We start from the raw sequence: 24,739 nt of genomic DNA on the forward strand, positions 1-24,739 counted from the left end.
TACACTGTATATAAATGATAACAACATACGATATGACAAGGTTATAAATATATGCCTTGTTTAAAAGAAGAACAGAACGAAGAATAGAATAAACAAGCATTAAGGAAAAAAGGTTTTAATATTAAATTTCGAAATGTTCTGTCCGTGAAAATATATCTGAACACTAAAAACAGTAACATATATTCAAACACCACACCTACAATAAACTACGAACATGACAGAAAAAAGAAATTATTTGCCAATATCAACCTCTCGTGCAGTACACTTAGTATCGTAACTATAATTTCTGTTAAGATCTATGGAAACAATTGCAATAAAAATCTGACTATATTTTAAGTTGGTTGTGTTACTTTGTATATCGAAATAACTACACTTCCTGTTACTGTGTATGTTGACATACATTCATATCATGTTTCTGTGTATGTCGTCATACCTTTTTATTTAATTACTGTATATCCTGCCAAACCTTTACATCATGCTACTGTGTATGTCGACATGATTACACATCTTGTTTCTGTGTATGTCGACATACCGACACATTTTTATGGAAGATTATAATAGTCACTAGTTGATCAGTTCTCAGTTCAACTTGTTGACATAAATCAGTGGTAAAGTTGCATTATATCCAACCTTGTGAACTTGATAGTGTGTACTTGTTTAGTTTTTTTCTAAACTTTCCGGCTTCCAGAAAGTATACTTGTTAACTTCTTCTGATCAAGTTGACTTTGACAAAGTGAACAAAAAGTGTAGACTCGCCTTGTGTACATGGTCTTTGTTCACTTGTAACATACAACTAGTCTGACAGTAGCATTGCAACACATCTTTTATACTTCATTTTGTGTACTTGTTTAGTTGTTTTCTAAACTTTTCGACTTTCCTAAAGTGCACTTGTTAACTTCTTCTGAACAAGTTTATATCAACAAAGTGAACAAAATGTTTATTCTCATCTTGTGGTGTTGTTTTGTTGACTTTTCTTACTAAGAAGGTTTACTTTTCCAGTTGTTTCTCACCTTTTCCCTTTACTGAAGGTATACTTGTATTGTTTGTATGTAACTAAGTGTGCTTTTCACAAATGCACTTGCTTTGGAAATGTTGCAAGTTTACTTGTTGAAAGTCAACTTGGTCTGAAATCTGTCGGTAGGGCTTGATACTTTAACCACGTGGTATCAGTGGATATTTTGCGTACAACTCTATCCTGTCTGGAAGCATGGCAAATAATTAAATTTTAAATTTCAGGCAATAACTTAATGCTTAGGCGTTAGCCTATTGCCTAGGATTTGTAAACAAGTCTAAATTGAAGACAACGTTCAAATTTACGAGGGCGTTGGATAAAAACTCTCAGTTGTTATACGTGTGCATGCAAAACATATTTCTTGGGAGAGGGTCTAAATACAAAACAAACAACACTTTTCAAAAGACTAAACAGTATAAGAATATATTTTAACAAAACGCATTATACTAGCAGTTCGAAAAACTAATGTTCTTTAACACTGCTGACTGGCATGGTTATTGCAAAATAAACAGATCATCCAATGGAACAAAGACGATCTTAAAAATCAATTTAATACCAAACAGAAAACAATAACGTGCGGAAAATATGGTATATTCCGCAAATATAATGTGCAAAAGTTTGGTACACCCTATCCGGATTTCGACAAATAATGTCTCTTCAGTGATGTTAGGAATCAAAACGGTAATTGGAAGGCAATGTAATTTAATATGGAGGTCGAAATAGGATGAACATATATATATATATGTATAGTAATTTTTTGGATAGAATTTTAAGTGACAGTATACCCATTTTAAAATAAGATGTGGCACATTGCCAATGAGACAACTTTCTATCCAAGACCCTCGATAGTACGAATGTAGGACAAAAAGTTAGACAAAAAGTCACAAATCAGTGTTGAGATTTTTTTTCTTAGAACAAGAAAACAAATAATGTTCTTGAACTATTATATATAACAAATGTATAAAGCAATTTAGTTATTAAAATGTATTCAATAAATATTATAAATTATCAAATATTATGAAAACGAAATGTTAAAGTGGCTTGGTATTTAATTCTGTCGCACCTTTTATAACTTGCTTAAATGTATGGTTTTGCTCATTGTCGAAGGCTTTATGGTGACATCTACGTCGTTTGATCTCTGGTGGATAGTTGTCTCATTGGCAACCAGTACAGTTGTCTGCATCTACTTATAACATATTGCTACATTGTATGTGCGTTCATATGTCCTTTTGTGTTTCAAAAGAAACTACAGTGTGGGAACGGAACTTTTGGCCATTCGTGAGACTGTCAAGCGGGGCTCCGACATTTGAAAAATAACAAGTTGCTTTATGAAAACTCTGATAAACACTTATGTTACTATATACCGTTTCTGCTTCAAGTTTTTAGTAGCTAAAACATTGTATATGGAAATATGAACCAAATAAATAATAAAAAATATATATGCATCAAACGTTTTCCGTAGAATGGAGGAGCTCCGAGTAGAACGATCAAAACTGTAACAGAGCAGCGATCAAAAATGTCAAATAACCATTGAAAACCCATTCATTGCTACCAGAATTTTCACATGTACCTTTTTGATATTTAGTTTTGCTTGTATGAAAGTTTCAAAGCCATTGTCCCAGTAGAAATCAAAATATGTTCATTTTCTCCATGCCGGATATTTTTCTTGACTGTACAATCGCTTGCTAATTTACTGTACAATCACTTGGAGCTTTCCTGTACAATCACCTGGAGCTTTCCTGTAAAATCGGTTGGCCAAGTAGACTACTACGAAAGGATGGTAGTATATCTTTACTTATAATGACTACATGGTTGAACTAACAAGCAAGATAGTCAAATATATTGCCTTTACCTACACACTCAATGCATTTTGCTGTTATAGTTTCTAGTGTTTACGTTTTTTTTTTGTGTTTTTGTTTCATATATAATTATAACACTCAAGTAGGAAATTCTTACTGCTTTCTCTTTTACCACATTCATGATCATCTTATATTTTCAATGAGACTTCTGTCATATAAATATTTAATAATACTACTACAATCCAATGCAACATATGTCAAAATGGCAGTTAAACACCTCTTCTAATATTGTCCATGATCGTTTTAGAAGATGACCCGATCATTCAACTGATTTTTATAGTTTGGTCTTGTGAGTTGTGTTGTGCTGTTATACCAGTCCCAGTTTCGGAGAGGAATGAGCGTACATAAAACAAATATTTTACGGGAGCTTTTTTCCATCAGTAGATATAGCTTGTAATAAACAGATATCTCATTTGCAATTATACCATATCTTCATATTTTAATATCATGTGTATTGATCTATACGTGTCTCTTTTTTTTTGTTCCGTGAATAACTACCACGAATTCCTTCACCAAGAAAGAATATCCCGATCCCGTTCTGAAACATTCTTTGTTGTATTGATCAAATACGTATATATTAAAAAACATGCTGGTAAATAATTATTATTTATGTTAACTTCAAATATGCTTGACCTTTCAGAACCTCTAGTCACCTTTTTGGTATATATAGATATTTATTTTGTACAAGGATTATTCTCATTTGGATCATTTTAAAAAAATGTCGAATTTTCAGTGCACCCATGCTATTTTTTTTTAATTTCTAATGGAAATTTCAGTTGTAATGGTTTAAATGAAAGCTTGTCGGATTCGTGATTCAGAACATTAATAAAACACACCTTACATCTTTTTTGATAAGATTAAAGTGCATTTAAGTCCGATTCTTGGGGTATTTGCGTGCGTACAGTGTCAGAAAAACACATTTCAAATGATTTTTTTTCTGATTTTTTGATCGCCTTGATATCTGCAAAAGGAACTTTTTAAGAACGTTAATTATTACTCTAATGAAAAATCGTAGCTTCTTTATCATTGTATGTAACATGTTATCTACAAACTAAATTCAATCTGCTTACGGGAGGTTCATGTCTATCTTGTTACCACTACTTAAATCAGTCGTTCAATTATTCTCCCTATGAATATTGAATCAGTCAAAATATTTCAAAAGTGCAAAGTAATCTTTACATTTTAAATGCCCCGTTTCTTGAACGACAGTGTATAGAGAAAGAAATCTCAACACATTTAGTGAAAAAAATAGAGCGTACTTTTCATGTCTATGTTGTTACCAACAGTTTTAATTAATTACACCAACAGTATGCTTGTGAAAAGTGCAATAACGTGATGGAAACCAAATTCACAATAGAAAACCATAATCACTTCACCAAAGGGAGTAGTTATTTCACAGCAGCAATCACAAACGAAGAAATTTGTCTATCCTGTTATGTCTATCCTGTTACTGTGGTTGCTATGGTTACAGTAACAGGATAGACAATTGTAAACAAAAACGTCGTTACAATTTTTATCTTAACATATAGGTGCAATACGAATGAAATATTTAATTGTTTGAACTCATCTTAAGGTTATAACGTTTAATCTTCCCAATTAAGCATTTGCAGGTGCAATACTGATATCGGTAACAGGATAGACAAAAAGGTAACAGTATAGACTTTTATATAGTGATATATCAGAAACGTACTTTCCTGTTACCAACGAAATAAAGAGAAAAGTAAACTAACTTATGAGGGATTTAATTGATGTTGGGTTGATTTGAATGGGTGAAAATATACCGAACAATATAAATTGCTATCTTAGACTTGCATTAGTGGTGGTAATTTTTACAACCTTTGAAAACCAATTTTTAGAGGCATTTTTCAGTACAACGTAGAAAATTGGTAAACAATCTATTATTTTACAGAATGAAAATATATAGAAGTTTATTCTCTTGCAAACCATCTAATTGGCTATGTAAAACAAGCTTAACATTTTATCTAAACCTTTTCTTAATAACCCAAAGTTTCTTTTGAAAATGGTAACAAGATAGACAAGATATTGTACAACCGATCAAAAAATGTTTCAAGATATATATGACATCATTAAGATTGCATCTTTTAATATGTTGTTCTAAAAGTACTGTTTGTTTTGATTTGCTTATGTAGAGGGTTATTTAAATAAGTAACTTTTAATAAATTTTTCAATTTCAAAATTCGACATTTTTTAAAAATGACCCATTTAATGATTGTTTTACATTTGTACTGTCCCTTTATTTTGTCTTGTATACTTATTGTACGAATTTTGTTTTTGTATCTAATATAGACACCTTTATATAATCTTATTTGTCAAAATGACTGAGTTTGTGCTCATTTTCATTTCAAATACCATAGATGAATATTACAAAACAGTCAAGAAAGAACTAATGAAATGCATGATCAATATAAAAAAAGATGATATGTTATGATTGCCCGTGAGACAACTCTCCACAAGAAACCAAATGACACAGAACTTATCAACTATAGGTCACCGTAGGCCTTCAACAATAAGCAAAGCCCATATTTCATAGTCAGCTGTAAAAGGCCCCGAAATGAAACTAGTAAAAAATTTCAAACAAGAAAACAAACGGATTATTTCATGTAAAAAAATAACGAAAAACAAATACAACAACAAACGACAACCACTGATTTACAGGCTCATGACTTAAGACAGACAAACACATACTGAATGTGGCTGGGTTAAACATGTGAACGGGATCCAAACCCTCTCCTAACCTTGGACAGTGGTGTTACAGTAAAAATGGGCCTATCAATTACACAGGAAAGCTCCAAGTGAGTGTACAGTAAATGCGCAAGCGTTTGTACAGTCAACTTAAATATTCGACATTAAGAAAACGTTAAATTGTTCAATTTCTACTAAGACAACGGCTTTGAATCTTTCAGACAGGTAAGACTATATATCAGAGTGTACATGTGTAAATTCTGGTAGCAAGGATTGGTTTGCCGATAGTTATTTGACATTTTTGATCGCTGCTCTGTGACAGTTTTGATCATTTTACTCAGAGCTCCTCCATTCAACGGAAAACGTTTGGATGCATATATATTTTTTTATAATTTATTTGGTTCATATTTCTATATAGAATGTTTTAGCTACCAAAAACTTGAAGCAGAAACGTTAAATAGTAACATTAGAGTTCATCAAAGTTTTCATCAAGCAACTTGTTATTTTTTAAATGTCGGAGCCCCGCTTGACAGTCTCACGAATGACCAAAATATTAGAAAACCGTACAGTTCCGTTCCCACACTGTAGTTTCTTTTGAAACACAAAAGGACATATGAACGCACTTACAATGTAGCAATATGTTATAAGTAGATGCAGACAACTGTAATGATTGCCAATGAGACAACTATCCACCCGAGATCAAACGACGTAGATGTCACCATAAAGCCTTCGACAATGAGCAAAACCATACATTTAAGCAAGTTATAAAAGGTGCGACAGAATTAAATACCAAGCCACTTTAACATTTCGTTTTCATAATATTTGATAATTCATAATATTTATTGAATACATTTTAATAACTAAATTACTTTATATGTAATAGTTCAAGAACATTATTTGTTTTCTTGTTCAAAGAAAAAAATCTCAACACTGAATTGTGACTTTTTGTCTAACTTTTTGTCCTACATTCGTACTATCGAGGGTCTTGGATGGAGAGTTGTCTCATTGGCAATGTGTCACATCTTATTTTAAAATGAGTATACTGTCAATTAAATTTCTATCCAAAAAAATACTATACATATATATATATATATGTTTATCCTATTTCGACCCCGAATTAATTGCCTTCCAATAACCGTTTTGCTTCCTAACATCACTGAAGAGACATTATTTGTCGAAATCCGGATAGGGTGTACCAAACTTTTGCACATTATATTTGCGGAACATACCATATTTTCCGCACGTTATTGTTTTCTGTTTGGTATTAAATTAATTATTAATATCGTCTTTGTTTCGTTGGATGATCTGTTTAATTTGCGATAACCATGGCAGTTGGCAGTGTTAAAGAACATCAGTTGTTTGAACTGCTAGTCAAATGCGTTTTGTTAAAATATATTCTTTCACTGTTTAGTCTTTTGGAAAGTGTTGTTTGTTTTGTATTTAGACCCTCTCACAAGAAATATGTTTTGCATGCACATTTAAAAAAACTGAGAGTTTTTATCAAACGCCCTCGTAAATTTGAATGTTGTCTTCAATTTAGACTTGTTTACATATCCTAGGCAATAGGCTAACGCCTAAGCATTAAGTTATTGCCTGAAATTTAAAATTTAATTATTTGCCATGCTTCCAGACAGGATAGAGTTGTACGCAAAATATCCACTGAGACCACGTGGTTAAAGTATCTAGCCCTACCGACAGATTTAAGACCAAGTTGACTTTCAACAAGTAAACTTGCAACATTTCCAAAGCAAGTGCATTTGTGAAAAGCACACTTAGTTACATACAAACAATACAAGTATACTTTCAGTAAAGGAGAAAGGTGAGAAACAACTCGACAAGTAAACCTTCTTAGCAAGAAAAGTCAACAAAAACAACACCACAAGATGAGAATAAACACTTTGTTCACTTTGTTGATATAAACTTGTTCAGGAGAAGTTAACAAGTGCACTTTCGGAAAGTCGGAAAGTTTAGAAAACAACTAAACAAGTACACAAAATTAAGTATACAAGATGTGTTTCAATGCTACTATCAGACTAGTTGTATGTTACAAGTGAACAAAGACCATGTACACAAGGCGAGTCTATACGTTTTGTTCACTTTGTAAAAGTAAACTTGTTCAGAAGAGGTTAACAAGTATACTTTCTGGAAGTCGGAAAGTTTAGAAAAAAACTAAACAAGTACACACTATCAAGTTCACAAGGTTGGATATAATGCAACTTTACCACTGATTTATGTCAACAAGTTGAACTGAGAACTGATCAACTCGTGACTATTATAAGCTTCCATACATTTTGTTCTTGTGTATGTCGTCATACCTACACATTTTATTCCTAAGTATTGCGAAATGCCTACACATGTGGTTCCTTTGTATGTCGACATACCATTTTGTTCCTGTGTATGTCGACATACCTACACATATTGTTCCTGTATATGCTGCCAATACATCTCATTGATGTGAATGTCACACTTTGTTACTGTTATTGTTGACATACCCACACATGTGGCCTGCATATGTCGACATATCCTTAAATCATGATCATGTTTCTGAAGAGATCAATCTACCTTTTTATTTAGTTACTGTATATGTTGACTTGCACAAACGTCATAATCCACGGTTGATTTAACAAGCATATACATCCACCTCATGTATGAATAACGAGCACAATAAATCAAAAGGAAAACATATACTCTTTGCATGATACAATTTAATTTCTTGGAATCAATACTCTGAGAAACAAACATTTGTATTAAATTGGAATGCATTAATCGCCAGTTGCGCTGCCACATAGTAATTATGTACTAGGTTTATAATTTGATGCGTCAGACGCGCATCTTGTATAGAAAATCAAAAGTATAAAGTTGAAGATCCCGGACTTTCCTCTTACACACGGGTGTCATTCGGTTTATCGAGAGAAATGATCGTGAAAGAATATCTAACGGCGGTCAAGTATTGAGAGACGATCGTGAAAGTTCTTGTAACGGATCGTGAAAGACATTTAATGTACATTCTAGTTCAGAATCTTTGAAAAAATCGCTTAATTTTCAAAACGCGGAACAAATCAGAACAAAAAAATATGTCTGTCAAAATAGTTTAACTTCCTCAACATAACTGTGAAAGAAGATAAAGAAAATATGAAGTACTTTTTGAAAAAACACAACAGGCGCAATGCGTGTCTATGAAATTAATTACAAATAACACGCTTTTTGTACCTATAATGGTGATTTTTCAGTTTATCGGGAAATATTTGAAATTTAATCTTTGGTGTATCTGATAGTACAGTATAATTAAGGTATGTTCCTCTCTTAAAAGCATTAGTTTGTATATGAAAACCTTGAATTTGTTGAATATCCATCAAACTTGATCGTGAAAGCTCAGGCAACGCATTATTTTGATCGTGAAAGATAATGCGTGACCAGACTTATTACTAGTAATCAGAAATCAGTACTTCTTTTACCATTTGATACACCTGCAACTTTTTGAAGCCTGTAACTATTTTAATAAGGATGAACATTAAAGCTATTTTTTTTTATTCAACACTTTACCTCGAAAGTTAAAAAAAAACAACTAAAAACGTCTCTAAATAAGTTTGAAAGATTTAACTCTGAGAATCGGTCAAGTGCAATTCAGGCAGATCGACACTAATTAGCCAATAATATGGATATGCAACGTTTAAACCAAAATAATATCCATCAAACAAAAAATTACATCAAAACAGCATCTTTCATGAGTAATTTGAGATTGAACGATAACCAACATTTTGTGCAACAGTACTTTCTTAAGTTCTGTATATATATACAACGCAGATGTGGATTGATTTAACTATATACTACAGACTATAGAATACCAGAGCGCAAATGCTGTAATGTCTCGTCTGCTTTACTTATGATAGTTAATTTTTGGAACGTCTATAATATCAAGGGTTTTACTAGAAGTGTCAAATGCGATTAATGCACTTAATGCATTTTTGTCCATCTGATGAGTTACGCCTTTTCAATTGATTTTTATAGTTCGTTCTTATGTTGTACTGTTATACCACTGTCTCAGGTTAGGGGAGGGTTGGGATCCCGCTCACATGTCTAACCCCGCCACATTATTTATTAATGTGTCTGTCCAAAGTCAGGAGCCTGTAATTCAGTGGTTGTCGTTTGTTTATGTGTTACATATTTGTTTTTCGTTTATTTTTTTTTTTATACAAATAAGGCCGTTAGTTTTCTCGTTTGAATTGTTTTACATTGTCATATCGGGGCCTTTTATAGCTGACTATGCGGTATGGGCTTTGCTAATTGTTGAAGGCTATAATTGTTAATGTCTGTGTCATTTTGTTTTTTTTTTGTGGATAGTTGTCTCTTTGGCAATCATATCACATCTTCTTTTTTTAAAATTATGATTGTCAATGGTTCATAAAAAGAGTGCAAGGTCAGATGAACCATGACATACAGATCTCTACAAATATCCCGTAGACCAAATAAATGTGTTCCGATCGTTACAGTGCCTTAGAAACTGACAAAAGTGATACTTGGCAAATTAATTCGAAACATAAGGTCAAAAGTGTATGAACCCTGACCGACAGCCAGACATAGACATCTTGCTATTATTCAATATATCAAATACAATTGACGTCATCATGGTCATATATAAAACATGTAGACAGAGACATGTACACCATACACGAAATACCATGGCGCTATAGCATACAGGTATATATCCAAAAGGCTAGACAACATAAAACGAGCATTGCCGAATGATGCATGATAATGAGTTCGATGTTATTTGAAACCTTGCAGAAGTCGAAAATGTACACCTCACAATCATAACAACAGACAGCTATCCTAAAGCTTAACGAATCCGCGATACGGACTTGATCACAAACATGAATCTTCATCCATGAAATAAGGCAAATTCGGGGTCGGGTGAATCCTGTCTGACGGACATGTAGTTTATAGGATCCAATATACAAAATGTGGGTATCCTATAACTCGTAAAAAGTAAGTACTTCACATAACAATAAAAAGCTTCATCCTACAATCATCCAACTATTTTACATTTCATTTTCTGAAAATATTTTAATACATTGAAAAGCTTAAACATATTGAGGATGTTGACCCATATAGCTTTTCTCAATAAAAATAACAAATATTAATTATGATATAATTGAAGAATAATTTGAACGTCTTCGTAGCATCAGACCTTTCACGATCACTTTCACGATCTTCAAAAATGCGGTACGTGATCTTTCACGATCCGAAAAATCTGTTTTTGTGGAAATAGTTCTTTATTTACCAAGTTTCAGATTATGTTTATACAAAATAACTATGAGAACCATTTGATTAATTCAAACAGAATGCCCTTGTTCGTATTAAAGTAGTTTTTCTAGTTGAATTTGTGAAAAAAATCATGTTTGTTTACATTTTTTCTGTCACTGAAATGTCGAGAAGCAATCTGCCTTTTGTTGTTTTGTAATAACTATGTACTTTTAAAACTGGATATTCTCACATACTGATCATAATGTTGAACCATTTTGACAGACAGTTTTATTTTGTCGTAAATTTGTCTGTGTAATTTATTAAATAAGAATATGTATTGACCTTTCATATGTCTTCTCGATTAAATGTCTTTCACGATCCGTTACCAGAACTTTCACGATCGTCTCGCAATACTTGACCGCCGTTAGATATTCTTTCACGATCATTTCTCTCGATAAACCGAATGACACCCGTGTTACAGGACATATGCGACAAACGCACAATTTTACACCAGTACTCAAAACCCTCCTTCCGTGATGGGTGCATTTTACATAGACAAATAAAATCGTATACTATAATCAAAATGAGAATGTTAATTTGATGTATGCCTTTTGTGCTCCTTCGTTACATTTGTTGTATACCATGACCATACGTATATTATAAATAAAGTGTATTTGCTATTAACTATCAATTCCAAGTTTCTTCTCCACGGCAATCACTGCTATATTATATAGAGAGTCTCTATCAATGCGAAAATTATTGTCCTGTCCCTGAGTACTCTTATGAAAATTATGTGAAAGTTTAAAACCGGAAGTCTTGTATAAAAGTTTGGTCTGATGACAGAAACAACATCCGGACGCCTTTATTTTCTTTTTTTCTCCCAAAATAACACAAACTGAATAATCATAAGAATAGATTACAAATGCGACTATGCATGGTACCTATAGAACACAGAGGCATCATGAATAATTCATTGTGGAAGGAAGAGAAGCGACACACAAAATGAGGTCTTCTCGTTTAATAGTATAGATGTACTGGTAAGATTCAAGATAGGCTAGTTCACCCTTGGGCTGTTCTCTGACTTTGCCTCTAGTAAGATGCAGATAGAGCAGTTCCATCTTTAGGCTGTTGAAGGAGGACTTTGACTCTACAAATATCTTGTTCATTGAAGATGAGTTCTGTTAACCGTCTGCTTTTGCATTTTGAATCTACATACAAAAACGTTTTGGTTATAGTTTTATGCTAGTTCCCTATCTAGTATGTTAATAGAGGGCTTATATTCTACACATACGTTGAAGATAAAAGTTCATTGACATATCTAGTGCGGTATCATTGTACAATTTCTTTTTATGGTAAGCCGTCATATTGATAATTATCGATTTTACAAATGCTCCGTTGTAATGTTTATCATAGCTTAGATATTTCCTTGTAGCTTGAGTAGTTTGAAAACAAATCATCATTGAATTGCTAGAACAAACAACACATTTGACATTTCTTTTCTCTCCATAGGCAAAAAGTCACATGTGTTTGGAACAATTACTACAACTGGACATTTTGAAGGTCAAATTCAGCTTCATAATGACTCATTTGTTATTGAAAAAGCATCTCGTCATAACATTACAGATGAAGACATCCATACAGTCATTTATAATGTTAAAGATGTAAATATTCCTAAAGAATCACATTTTTGTGGCTTGAACGCAAAAAGTACACAGCTAAAACCGGATCTAAAAGAAAGCATAAATACGCATGACTGTATGGATGAGTTCAAACTTCGATATACATCTGGATTAATCGACAAGCAAAGACGATATAGAAGAGCCGTGGATGCTAAGAAAAAGATATGTGAATTGTATATTCAAGTAGATCATACACTTTTCTTTAGATATAATTATGTAACAGATGACGTGAAAGCCAATATAAATAATCACGTGATGGCAGTCAATTCTATTTTTAATGCTGTTGGTAAGTACACGATTTCAAGATATAAATGCCCAAATACACGTTTTTTGTTTATCAGCTCATGGACATAATTTGTCATTTTGGCGGTAACGTCATCAGCGTTTTTTCAAAATGATTTACTCAATGTAGAACTGAACTTTAAACATTTGGAAAAACTGCAACATTTTTCTGTTTTTCTGTTGTTAGCTAAACATACCCCAAATCTGTGTTCTATTTTTTTTTTTTTTATTAATTCATACATTCAATAATATTTATTTCAGTAATATTAAAATTTATTAAGTAAGACATATCACACGTAGGCTTTAATTTTACTACTGTTGCTTTTAAATTTTTTTTTTTTTTTTACAAATTTTGATAGTAATTCCTCAGCAGATAGTATAGGGTTTTCAATTTAACGAATAAAAACTCATGATGATCCTACAGTTGCCGGATATAATTATTCTGGCAATCATGGCGTGAATTCAATGCTCTTTCTCAATTCAGAAGAAAACTATGACCAGTTTTGTTTATCTTACATTTTTACACATAGAGACTTTGATAATGGTATTCTTGGTCTAGCTTGGACAGCAGAGCCAGGAACGTCTGGTGGACTCTGTTCGAGGTACACGGTAAGATTCGTTAGTTTAAGTTATACTGTTGGACAATGATTCGATAGTTCGAGATATACTGTAAACTATCGTTGTTCGATGTATATATTAAAAATCGTTAGTTCTAGCTATACGGTTAGAGTCGTTAGTAAGGGGTAAACAGTTAGATTCATTAGTTCGAGGTATACTGTTAGAGACAGTTAGTTCGAGTATACGGTAAGATTCATTAGTTCGAGGTAAATGGTAAGATTCATTAGTTCGAGGTAAACGGTAAGATTAATTAGTTCGAGGTAAACGGTAAGATTCGTGTGTTTGAGTTATACTGTATGATTCGTTTGTTCGTAAATTAATCGTTAGTCTTTCATTGATATTTTGTTGTTATTCATGTTTATATACTCTTGAAAATAAATGAGGACTCTTTCAAATAAAAGTTAATTTAGTTTTGTTTATTAATTTTCGTGTAACCATCGGCTTAGGACATCAAAAATAAAATATAAAATCTATGAATTTGATAATTATCTCTGTTGTTTGGAGACGAGTTGATGTTTTGATGTTAAATTCGTGGGTTTATTTTACGCATTCGCAATTTAATTTGATCCGACGTTGTCGACGTCTTGACAACGTCAATTGTTGTAAATGACGTCATAGGAGTAAGAAAACCACGTTTGTTTCACATGTGAAACTATCGATTTTTATTTCACTGTGAATTCAATGTAATTATTTGCAAACAATGTAATATTGCTACGTTTTAATTTATTTTTATCACGATATTATGTTACATACCTTTCAGCTGTACACAGATGGACGGCTTAGTCTAAACACGGGCATAGTGACAGATCTAAATTACAGAAATGACGTCACTACAGCTGTTTCATACGTAACTTTTGCACATGAGATTGGTCATAATTTTGGATCGTTGGTAACTATGTTTAAATCAAATTTCGTTCGGTAGTTACAGGTATATACTGCATATTCAGTTGAATTTGCCGGTACAGTATCTACTACATTGTGTTTCAGTATCTGAAGCATTATTTGTAATCAAATTGTACAAACCAAAAAAACAAAATAATAGCGTCACATCATGGGTTAACTTCCATTGTTTGGGACAGTGTTATCAAATCACGACGTTTCATGGTTTGTGTTTCCACTTTTGAAAATAATCGAAAATGCTACCCACAATACATAAAAATCTGATCTGATGAATAACTTTAACATAAGATGCATACAATTGTAGCACGGATCGAAAACTCTTGCGTCTTAAATACATTTAATAAGGTATGGTCAAGACAAAGAGATTGAAGAGCCAAGAAAAAACATCAAACACAATGACAAATAAAATGACCATAAAAGAGTCAAAAACCTTCTCTCCACATAGTTTACCTACACACGTTCCACAATCTATAGTTTATAAATGTGTTATATGTATTCAGGGCCTGCATGGTATTGTCGAAACATCCGTGATATAAATTAGACGTAGACATGATCTAGATCAAAATATTCTAGTGAATCTGATTAAACGTTGTTATCTAACGTTTGGTGTTTCTTCTTGTCTATGATATGTAAATAGTAATTTCTCGACAATTGTCCAAAAGGATTTAACTAGTTTTTTTTTGGTTTCATTAGCAATTTAACATTTGTATTAGGTTTGAGATTATCAAACATTTTGGCTGCGAGCATCACTGAAGAGACATTAAGTATTAAGGGCATACGATACAGTTACAGGGGAGGTAATGACGTTGCTAACGTAAATTGTTATTTTCGCGACGTCAAACTATGACTTATCGGGAAAAGATTCAGTTTTCGACTGATTTTTATCATTCAAACTTATCTAACTTGAAAACGAGTTCATGGACCCCTCTTTTTAAAATGCCATTTGGTTTGATTACGCGAGAAGATTATGTGTGCCAAGTTTCATGAAAACGTAAATAGTGCAATTTTTTAAAAATTTGATAAATATACAGCAAAAAATTATGTTTTTTTCTACATTCATGAACATTTGATAAATATGAGTTATTTCTGAATAAAAAATGTATAAATTTTTAAGATACTTATAAAATACAGAAAGTACAAATTATTTAACAAAAACAATTTGTGTTTATCTTTTAAAACAAAAAAGTTATTTCTTTCTTTCTAAAGGGAAAATACGACCACAAATCCGAATTTTGAGCAAATATACAAAATTTTGACCTCATTTTACTCAAAAAGTAGCACATGAAGGCATTTTTTTTGGATTACATATTTGATTTAATCAGGTAAAAAAAAGTCTATATGGAAATTTTTATCAAAATGTAAATACGGGATCAAAACTGTATCGTATGCCCATAAACAGCGGATCTGGTGCATCAAAACTAGAACCGTTTAATATGTTATTATTTCTTTATTTATAAAAACCAAGATGTAAGAATCTGCCAAAAACCGCTTTGTCTGTTATCGATAGACATTTATTTATGTTTCAGCATGGTGAGTCCTCTAACCCAACATGTGCCCCTTGTGGGAGTAGTGGTAACTATATCATGTTCGCCCAAGCAACTGCTGGAACTAAATCTAACAATATACTATTTTCGTCATGTAGTATATCATCTATGGCGACAATGGTTGCCACACGAGGACGCAATACAGCTAATGGATGTTTCGTGGGTAAGAATTATTCAAATGAATAAAATGAAAGTATTGTTCACAGGGGACAAATAGACCACTGACCTAACATGAGCAATTTATGAGACAATCGGCACCTTTTGTACCTCCACCAAATACGTGTTAAAGGTCATTCTATATCCAAGCATATCAATATTTCTGTCATATTTTCATATTACTTGGAATACGTTGTGGATCTTATATCACTTTTACAATCGCCTTTGATGAGTTAAATATACTTCTACACGAAAATTGAATTTGATGTCAAAATATCATACTGTTAACTTCTACTCGATTTGTCCCTCCAAAAGTACGGGAATGATACATCACGTGCAACAGTAGAATAGTCTTCTGAGATACTGGATCATCACTGGAGTCTTTTGCAGAAAGGTTTAACATGGAAATGAAAGTTTAAGCCATGATGTACTTGTTTTTTTCTCCTGTTTGAGTGACAAATTCCTCAAAATATAGTCGAAGTTATTATCTTTTTGTATTTCCAGAATATTCGTCACCCACATGTGGTAACAAAGTAGTAGAAAGTGGCGAGGATTATGATTGTGGTTGGGACGACGATTGCACAGATACTTGTTGTTATCCTACGTTGTCAGCTACTGGTTCAGACTCAGCTAAGGCTTGTCAGTATAGAACCGGGGCCACGTGTAGGTGAGTGCATTTTATAAGGTATGCGCATGTGCAATTGAGGACGGCAACGACATTGTGTGCATTTATTATGCAAGGTTAAACAATGTAGGAAACATTCCACTTGTATCTATAACAAACAATTTTGTATAAAACATTAAATCAAAACGGTTCACATTGTGTGCATTTATTACGCAAGGTTAAACAATGTAGGAAACATTCCACTTGTATCTATAACAAACAATTTTGTATAAAACATTAAATCAAAACGAATCAAAACGGTTCACCGTTAACATATTAAAAAAAAATGTTTATTTGTTTTAAAAAGATGACATATTTTAACTTTTGATCAAGTATTTGTTTTGGCTAAGCCGCTAATTTGTTAGACACAAAATTCCCATTAGTATTGAAGTTGTGTGCCAATTTAGATATTTTCATTTAGTTCAGTGTTTCGAAATACACAAATATGCTGCTATAAACTCAAAGTATGCTTTGTGTTGCATATTTGAGTTAAAATCGAAAAAATGACTATCATATAAAACATCCATGGGAAATAGTGCATCATTAAAATAAGGTAAACCAGAGTTTAAACTCATTACAGATACTAGGATTTAAAGCCTGTGTGCCAGACGGATATTTCAACTTCAGAACACTTATCAGTGGTCGATACTAAAATAAACAAAGTAAAAAAAAAATAAAGTCTTGCTTTGGTATTATATATTTATATTGAAAAATTATTAAAATACTTAAATCTACAATTTTCTTAAAGCATAATTACCTAAGGTTTGAAAGAAACTATTGAAATATTTTACATGCTTTCAGAAAATCGGTTATTATTATTGGTTTAAAAAGCTTTTTAAATTACTGGAAACAATTCATTATTGGATAATAGCATTATGTTATTATAAGATTTTATTTTTCTATCGATGTGTTATATGTTTTCGTAAAGTATCGAGGTTTTTCATTCAATTCAATTTCAAAACTTTAAATGAAGGTATATGTACATTATATTCTGATTGAATGAGTTTTTTTTCCATTATACCATAATGTGTTAAATCGTTGTAAAGACTGATTTTTTCCTTGTAGTCCGAGTGAAGGAGTGTGCTGTAATCCAAAAACTTGTTCTAATTATCCATCATCTATCAATAAGTGTGTAGGACCAACTCTTCTTGTCTTGATGAAGCAATCTGTAAATATCCTTTAATATTATACTAGCGAAGCTGGATCTGTTTACCATTTGGAAGCACCTGTAATCACCAATATTGTGTTGGGTACATGCTACTCAGTCTTTGATTATTGATGTATAGTGTTCTGTTGCCTTTCTTCTCTTTTTGTCGGTCTTCCGTTTCGTGCCATGGCGTTGCCAGCGTTACATTAAGCTATGAGTGTGTATGTTCAGTTAAGTCAGATCTCTTGATTAACGTAAACTTCAACTTTTTCCGAGCATGCTTGTTTAAAACTACACTTGATAAAGACGAGATATCACGTTAAAGCCTACGTTTTGTGCCTTATGTAGAAAACGGAAAAGGTAGTAGATCAAAAAGCATTCTTACAAAGATAACAATGGTATTAATAGTTTGCCTTCAACCATCTTGCATAAAGGAAAAAAACTTTATGTTATCTACAATGGCACTTTCGGATCATCTGCCTATCAAATACATATAACTTATATTTCAAAGAGGCAAACCAATGATGAATATTAGCGTACTTGCTCCTCTTCAAATTTGTGCTTGCATAAAAACAATAATGCGATATCAAATAGTTTGCAATTTATGTTTGCCTAATGTTAGATTTTTAAATGTAAAATCTTTATTTGGGAGCTTTATATCAACACATTAAAGGAATTATTCTAAGTTTAAAGGAAAAACTATGTTTTCAGAATTTCAATATTGAATTTCCTCAAACAATTATCTGATTCTTTTACTTGCTTGATGTTATTGTATATTTTTGTTTGATTGCCGAAAAAATCCACGTTCCTTTGTTCCTTCCAAATGAAAGACGTTTTTTCCAGCAAGACTCGAAATCTAGAGCTAACATTTGTGGTGGACGTTTTTGCAAATTCAATCATATTGAACTATCCATCCATTAATCTTTTATTAAAAAGGGCCCTTAAATACATTTAGTTGCATTATACAACGTACCATCTAAAATATGTAAAATGAATTTGCTTTCGACTCCAAAATAACCCAAATTGAAAGAAAAGTAACCCTTAAAAACTTTTATTGTGAAACATAATTCTAGACTCTATTTGGTTGATGTTGATATTAAATTTATTCTGAATTTTATAATAAAGATCCTTAACACGTAAACTGGCGGCCTGACCTGTCCGGATTCAACGGAATCAGCCAATGGTACCGTCTGTGATAATGAAAAAGTTTGCTACTTTGGGGTAAGTCAATAATTTTTAAATTCCATCTTCAATATCAATAGAAATGGAAAAGGTATAGACTTTGTTCAATGTTGAAGGCCGTCTTGTGACCTATACACCTTGTAATGTCTAACGTCTTTGACATGAATTCTGGTTGAGAATAGTTTCAATGACAATCATATCATACATTGTATCTTTTATTTTTAGCTGACATAGGCCGAAGGACCAATTATTGTTATTTTGTTCTCCCTCAGCCTCCGTCGTCGTGATCTGTTCTAAAGTCATCTTCTCTGAGCATGCTGAGCCTATTGTTAAATAACCATACTTAGAAATCATTGTGATATTAAGTCTATAAAAATGTATCCGGGGACGTTTGATAAAACTGTGAGATGACAAATGATTTCCTTCAGGAGTTATTCCTCGTACACGACAAATCATACATTTTGTAAGAGAAAGAATGAAACTTAAATAAGCAAAATTGACAAACTAGACAATATTTACATTTAAATATTTAGACAACAGGGAGGAAATCGACCGACGACTCCTCGTTGAAATTATTGCCGATAAATGATGATTTAAACCAATAGCCTTTATTGGGTTTTGTCTTATATGACATAAATACTAATTGACAGATAAATACGTTAAATCAAAGAAATAATCAGTAATTCAAGATTTACTAATATGTAAAATTTTGCCGGTAAAGTTTGAAGCAAAACTAAAAACGATGGAGAAAAAACATGTCAGAGTAATGTCAGCAATTCAAGATCAGCAAACCAGATATTTATGACATAAATTCTTTTCTCATCTACAACATGTTCAATGTTGAAGAATGTCCTTCATTGAATATGCACATAGAGAAAGTTGAGCAACATAGGTTATTTAGAGCCGCTAGTTATTTAAAAGTACATGATAATGACATTTTGCTATTACTGGGTTGTTGTTTCACGGAAGCATACCGAACATCACATTTTGTACGACTTTGCCTCCCGCAGAGCTATAGAAAAACAGTACATTAACGGGTGTTACACGGACTCTTTTTAGACGATACACGGACTCTTTTTAGTTGTTACACGGACACTTTTTATGAATAGAATCACTCGTGCATGATCAGTGAGTTCATGGGCACTTTAACTTTCAATTAGATTTGAACTTTTTGGTTCACCGACTTATTTCCTGTCTTTTTATTGAACAAAATATTTACGTTAGCATCAATATCTTTTTTCAAACATTTCCAGTTAAATACTATTCATATCAGTACACTAAGGGATTAGACACTTAACTTCAAAAGAGGGGGGGATGGTTTTCTCCTAAAATAGATATTTTGATCCCAAATTTTATGAGAAAAAAATTATTATGGTCAAGCATGACAAATTAATGTTTTGCATGATTCCTGATTTTCCGAATACCGTTAATAGTGCTAATTTAAACAAAAACATTTGGGTGATGGCGTTAAAAAGTAAATAGTTAATATACTGAAAAAAGAACATACCACCCCCTTTATGAAGAAAAATATGCGGTCAATAAATGTTTTCTTCAATATATGGACATGAATAGTATTTTGGGCAATGCTGAAAGTAAAGAAATGATGATACTGACGTGTATATTTCAATAAAAATTAGACAGGAAATAAGTAAATAAAAATCAAATCTAATATCAGAAGATAAAGTCCCTATCAACTCACCAATGCACGATTGATCCTATAAACAAAAAGTGTTCATGTAATACACGTCCAAATAAGCAGCAAATCCAGAAGAAAACCATTCAACTTATGTCATCAATTTTGGGCGGTAAGCTGCGATTGGATCATATATTAACACGTGTTTAATCCCGATCAACACTTGCAGATCTAGAGACGAGCATGAATTTTAAAAAAAATCAAAGTATATGCCTGAATATATATAATATTAAGACAAAATCCATTTTTTCATAAACATTTCATTCACTAATGAAGTAGGAAATCCATTCTTTTGATACATTTATATTGTTATCGAATTTACATCAATGGCGGATTCAGGTCCAAATACAGGACAAAACAGGTGGGGGGGGGGGGGGGGGGGGTCCAACTTTATGTCCCCATTTAAATGCATTGATCGTCCACTGAATACTAAATTCGTGTATTTGGCAACAAACGCGCGATTTTTACGATTTTTTTTATGAGGGGATGGAATGGCACATCCTACATTTTTTTTTATCAAAAATAAAGATCTCAGCCTGTTTATTTTTAAATGAATTAGACCTCCCCCTCTCCGCTTTCCGTTTCATTCATAAAAATCAAACGTTATCTTACTTACCACTAAAATATTTCTTTAATATATTATTTTTTTACAAAGTTGCATTTTAAAAAGTTTTAAATGCGTACAACATTTATCTTTTACTTGAAATGGTTCTTTTTTTTTTATCAAATTATTAGATTCCTGATTTTTTTTCTTGAAAAAAAATCTCGGTTGAAGGGAAATGAAAAAAAATGTGTTTATACTATAACTTACATTTACTGCTTTATGGCTATCTAAGTTTCTCAAATGTTTAGTCTTGCTAAAAGTATTATTACTTTCTTGAAATGTCGTACAAGTCAGATAAAAAACAAAAGTAACAAAAGAAACAGGCCGGTTACAACCAGCCGAATAGTTTTTCTGCACTTGTAATCAGGTCAAGGTCCTCGGCTATCGCCTCGGACCTTGACCTGACTACTCGTGCAGAAAAACTATCCGGCAACGGTTGTTACCGGCCTGTTTCTTTGTTACCTTTGTATTTTATCTAATACTTATTCGTATTGAAGATTATGACTAACATTATAATTTGTTAAGACCGTATGTAGAAAATACCAGAAAAAAAGTATGCTTACATGACTGTATAAAAATAAAAAAAAACCCAACAACTTCGTTAATTTATCTTTCAAGCAATGTTCAGGCCAGGTGTGTGAAACTCATGGATATCAACCGTGCCAGTGTGAACCCACTACATCAGGCAAATGGAAGGATGAACTACTGTGTTCGTTGTGTTGTACTGATTCATTTGACAACACTTGCAAGTATGTTTAGCAAATACTTTCGTTAAGCAAATACTTTCGAAATTTCTTTTATTCATTTCATTTGATGCATTCCTTTATTTCATATCACTCGGACAATAACAGAGATCACTATGTTTTAGGTTATTTCATATTAATACCCAAAATATGTTGACCTGCATAAGAATTTGTACAGCCAAGGCAAAGGCAAAATCAAAAGCTTAAAAAATAAGAAGCAATAAATGAGACAATTAATAACACATCGAATGCATATTGATGTTTACCTTCAGCATGTGCAGAATGATTTTTAAAAAGGATGTCTTTAGGTGCAACTGTTCAATTAAACATAATAGCATTTTAAACTAAAGTCAGATTTTGACAAAAATGAATTGCATATACAGAATAAAGTGCCCAAAATAAAGCAAATATTAATCAATCAATGAACTGTCTTTTAATTATTTTTTAAGAAATACTAAAAACAGTGTTATTTGAATAATATCCTTAAACTTAAAGCCACATTATCACAAAACATCAATTCCACCAAATGAAATGTTGACCATGTGCAGATTAGTGTTAGGATACTTGTCTAATTAATATTATATCATTCTGAGACTCGAATGTATTGGGTTGAAAATTCCAATAGACTTGTCGAAAAGAACCGATGTTAACCTGATTTATTATGTTTTGTTGTATAAGTTTTATTTTCAAGTCACACAGCACGAGTATCTAAATTCAGAACTAAAATGCCAAATGTTTGTTTTATTTCAGAACTGCCGATCAACTTTCTAACATAAATGTAGCGTTTAATAAGGCTGTGCCAGGCACCCCATGTAATAAATTTCTTGGATACTGTGATGTCTTTCATATTTGTAGAGAGGTCAGTATAGTTGCTAAGTATAGAGAGATATATTTGGAGGCTTATTTATGTTAAGGTCTCGTTTTGAATCCAGAGCTCCTAACAAAGATTCTGCGTAAATATTCATCCCGGTCTTTCAAATGATTTGGTATGATCGTTCCTGATGAAGTTATATCTGGTAAAAGCTCTTCGAACGCCCAAATTAATTATTATATCCATTTCAAACATATTTTTATTAACTCAAAGTTAAATGGATTGGACACAAGTAAACTATACATGAAGTCCGCTCCGAATAACAATAAATTACAATACAATATTAATATGACCATGCAATATTAATTCAAAATAAACTTTACGATTGAAAAAGATTAAACTGTAATAAAGTAAAAGTTGGTAATGGTCATGATGATAATGACGTGAATTTACCGCAAATACACTATTTGTACATAACAAGAAATCTCTCAGACCTTTTAATAAATTCGAATACATGTTTAGATATATGGACATATGTTCATACGAGAGGTTCGGACTACCGATGTTATTAACTAAACATTCAGTATAAGATTATAAGGAATCCATCTTCTTTCTGATGAGTATAGAAAGAACAGTCGAAAATGAAATGGTGTACAAGTCTCAATGTTGCATCCAAGAAAAAAAAACTAAGATGGTTCAGCATTTTTATTGACTCTAAACAAGTCATAGTTCTTTTATCAAAGGCACATGTCATCATCATAGTTAGAAATCGGCAGTTTGCAGAGCATGCAGTAAAAATTGAAGTAATATAACCAGTGTTAATAAGAAACTTCGAATATTCCACGTCAATGGCAGACTTAAAATATACGAGTGTACTACAAGCCTTATAACCTTTGTTAATGATTAATCACCCCCAACATAATCATTGTAGCTTTAAGTATGCCCTTAGATGTTTCGTAATTCTGTATGAATTGTTTTGGTTTGCTCAAACAATGTTGACGTCATGAGTACTTGTTTCATGATAATAAGATAGTTATAAACAATGTGAATTTAGTTTCTGTTTTGCAAAAGTTTAAACGGTATGAATGACAGATATCAGAACGACGCATGCTAAGGTATACTTTCCGTCAAAAATAGAACGTTATACACATGCGCAAAATTCCCTGATACATGATTATTTGATTAACACGAGTTGATTTTTCAATTAATATATTATAAGTTTTTAATGTATTTTCATATACAAAGACAATTCAACAAGGAAGTGAATAGTATTCTGGAAAATGTGTTTTTCAATTTTTGTGAATAACCCGTTTTGTTTTTAAATGCAGGTTGATCCATCAGGTCTGAAGAATTTCTTTCTGAACGGAGAAATAATCGATAAAGTTAAGGAATTTTTAACAGAGTACTGGTATGTTGCAATAGCAAGAGGTGTGGGACTCATTATACTGCTTGTAAGTAGTAACTGTTTTTGTCATACAAGTGAAAGGTTTAGCTAGCTTTAAAGGTAGGTTAAATCCACCATTTTTATGCCAGTACCAATTAAAAAATATAACAGTTGCTTTCCATTTATTTGATGTGTTTCAGCTTTTGAATTTGCCATTTGCCATTTGATTCGGGACTTTCTGTTTTGAATTTTCCTCAGAGTTTGGTATTTTTGATATTACTTTTTGAATGATTGATGGTACATGTAATCGTTGCTCTGCTAAATAATGTTGTTGGTTAAAGCCTTGGTGATGGCAAATATCATAAACACGAAATCACGTGTATAATTTTTATGTCAATTGTTAACAATGATTTGGTTGGTAAACCTAAACTGTCTAGTTTCAAATCAAGATATACTTATTTTAAATTTCTTGTACAGTGTAAATAATTATAAAAGGTACCAGGATTATAATTTA

General features: G+C 32.1%; 1 protein-coding gene across 1 annotated transcript; it reads left to right on the forward strand.

Annotated features, from left to right (window-relative positions):
* Window positions 1-3,457: 3,457 nt before the first annotated feature.
* Window positions 3,458-24,711, forward strand: LOC143050839 (disintegrin and metalloproteinase domain-containing protein 10-like). Its single transcript, XM_076223947.1, has 10 exons — window positions 3,458-3,463; window positions 5,796-5,799; window positions 12,328-12,507; window positions 13,204-13,388; window positions 14,158-14,286; window positions 15,824-16,004; window positions 16,502-16,640; window positions 17,727-17,829; window positions 24,170-24,292; window positions 24,703-24,711. The coding sequence occupies exons 1-10, from the start codon at window positions 3,458-3,460 to the stop codon at window positions 24,709-24,711; spliced, it is 1,059 nt and encodes a 352-aa protein (XP_076080062.1).
* Window positions 24,712-24,739: the final 28 nt, after the last annotated feature.

This window comes from Mytilus galloprovincialis, chromosome 11, assembly GCF_965363235.1.
Source record: "Mytilus galloprovincialis chromosome 11, xbMytGall1.hap1.1, whole genome shotgun sequence".
Taxonomy (NCBI): domain Eukaryota; kingdom Metazoa; phylum Mollusca; class Bivalvia; order Mytilida; family Mytilidae; genus Mytilus; species Mytilus galloprovincialis.

Bases quoted from the DNA above. Each gene is read 5' to 3' on its own strand.
- LOC143050839 (XM_076223947.1), top strand. The intron at 16,005-16,501 runs GTAAGAATTATT...TTGTATTTCCAG, and splicing joins AGCTAATGGATGTTTCGTGG to AATATTCGTCACCCACATGT. The intron at 16,641-17,726 runs GTATAGAACCGG...TTTTCCTTGTAG, and splicing joins GACTCAGCTAAGGCTTGTCA to TCCGAGTGAAGGAGTGTGCT.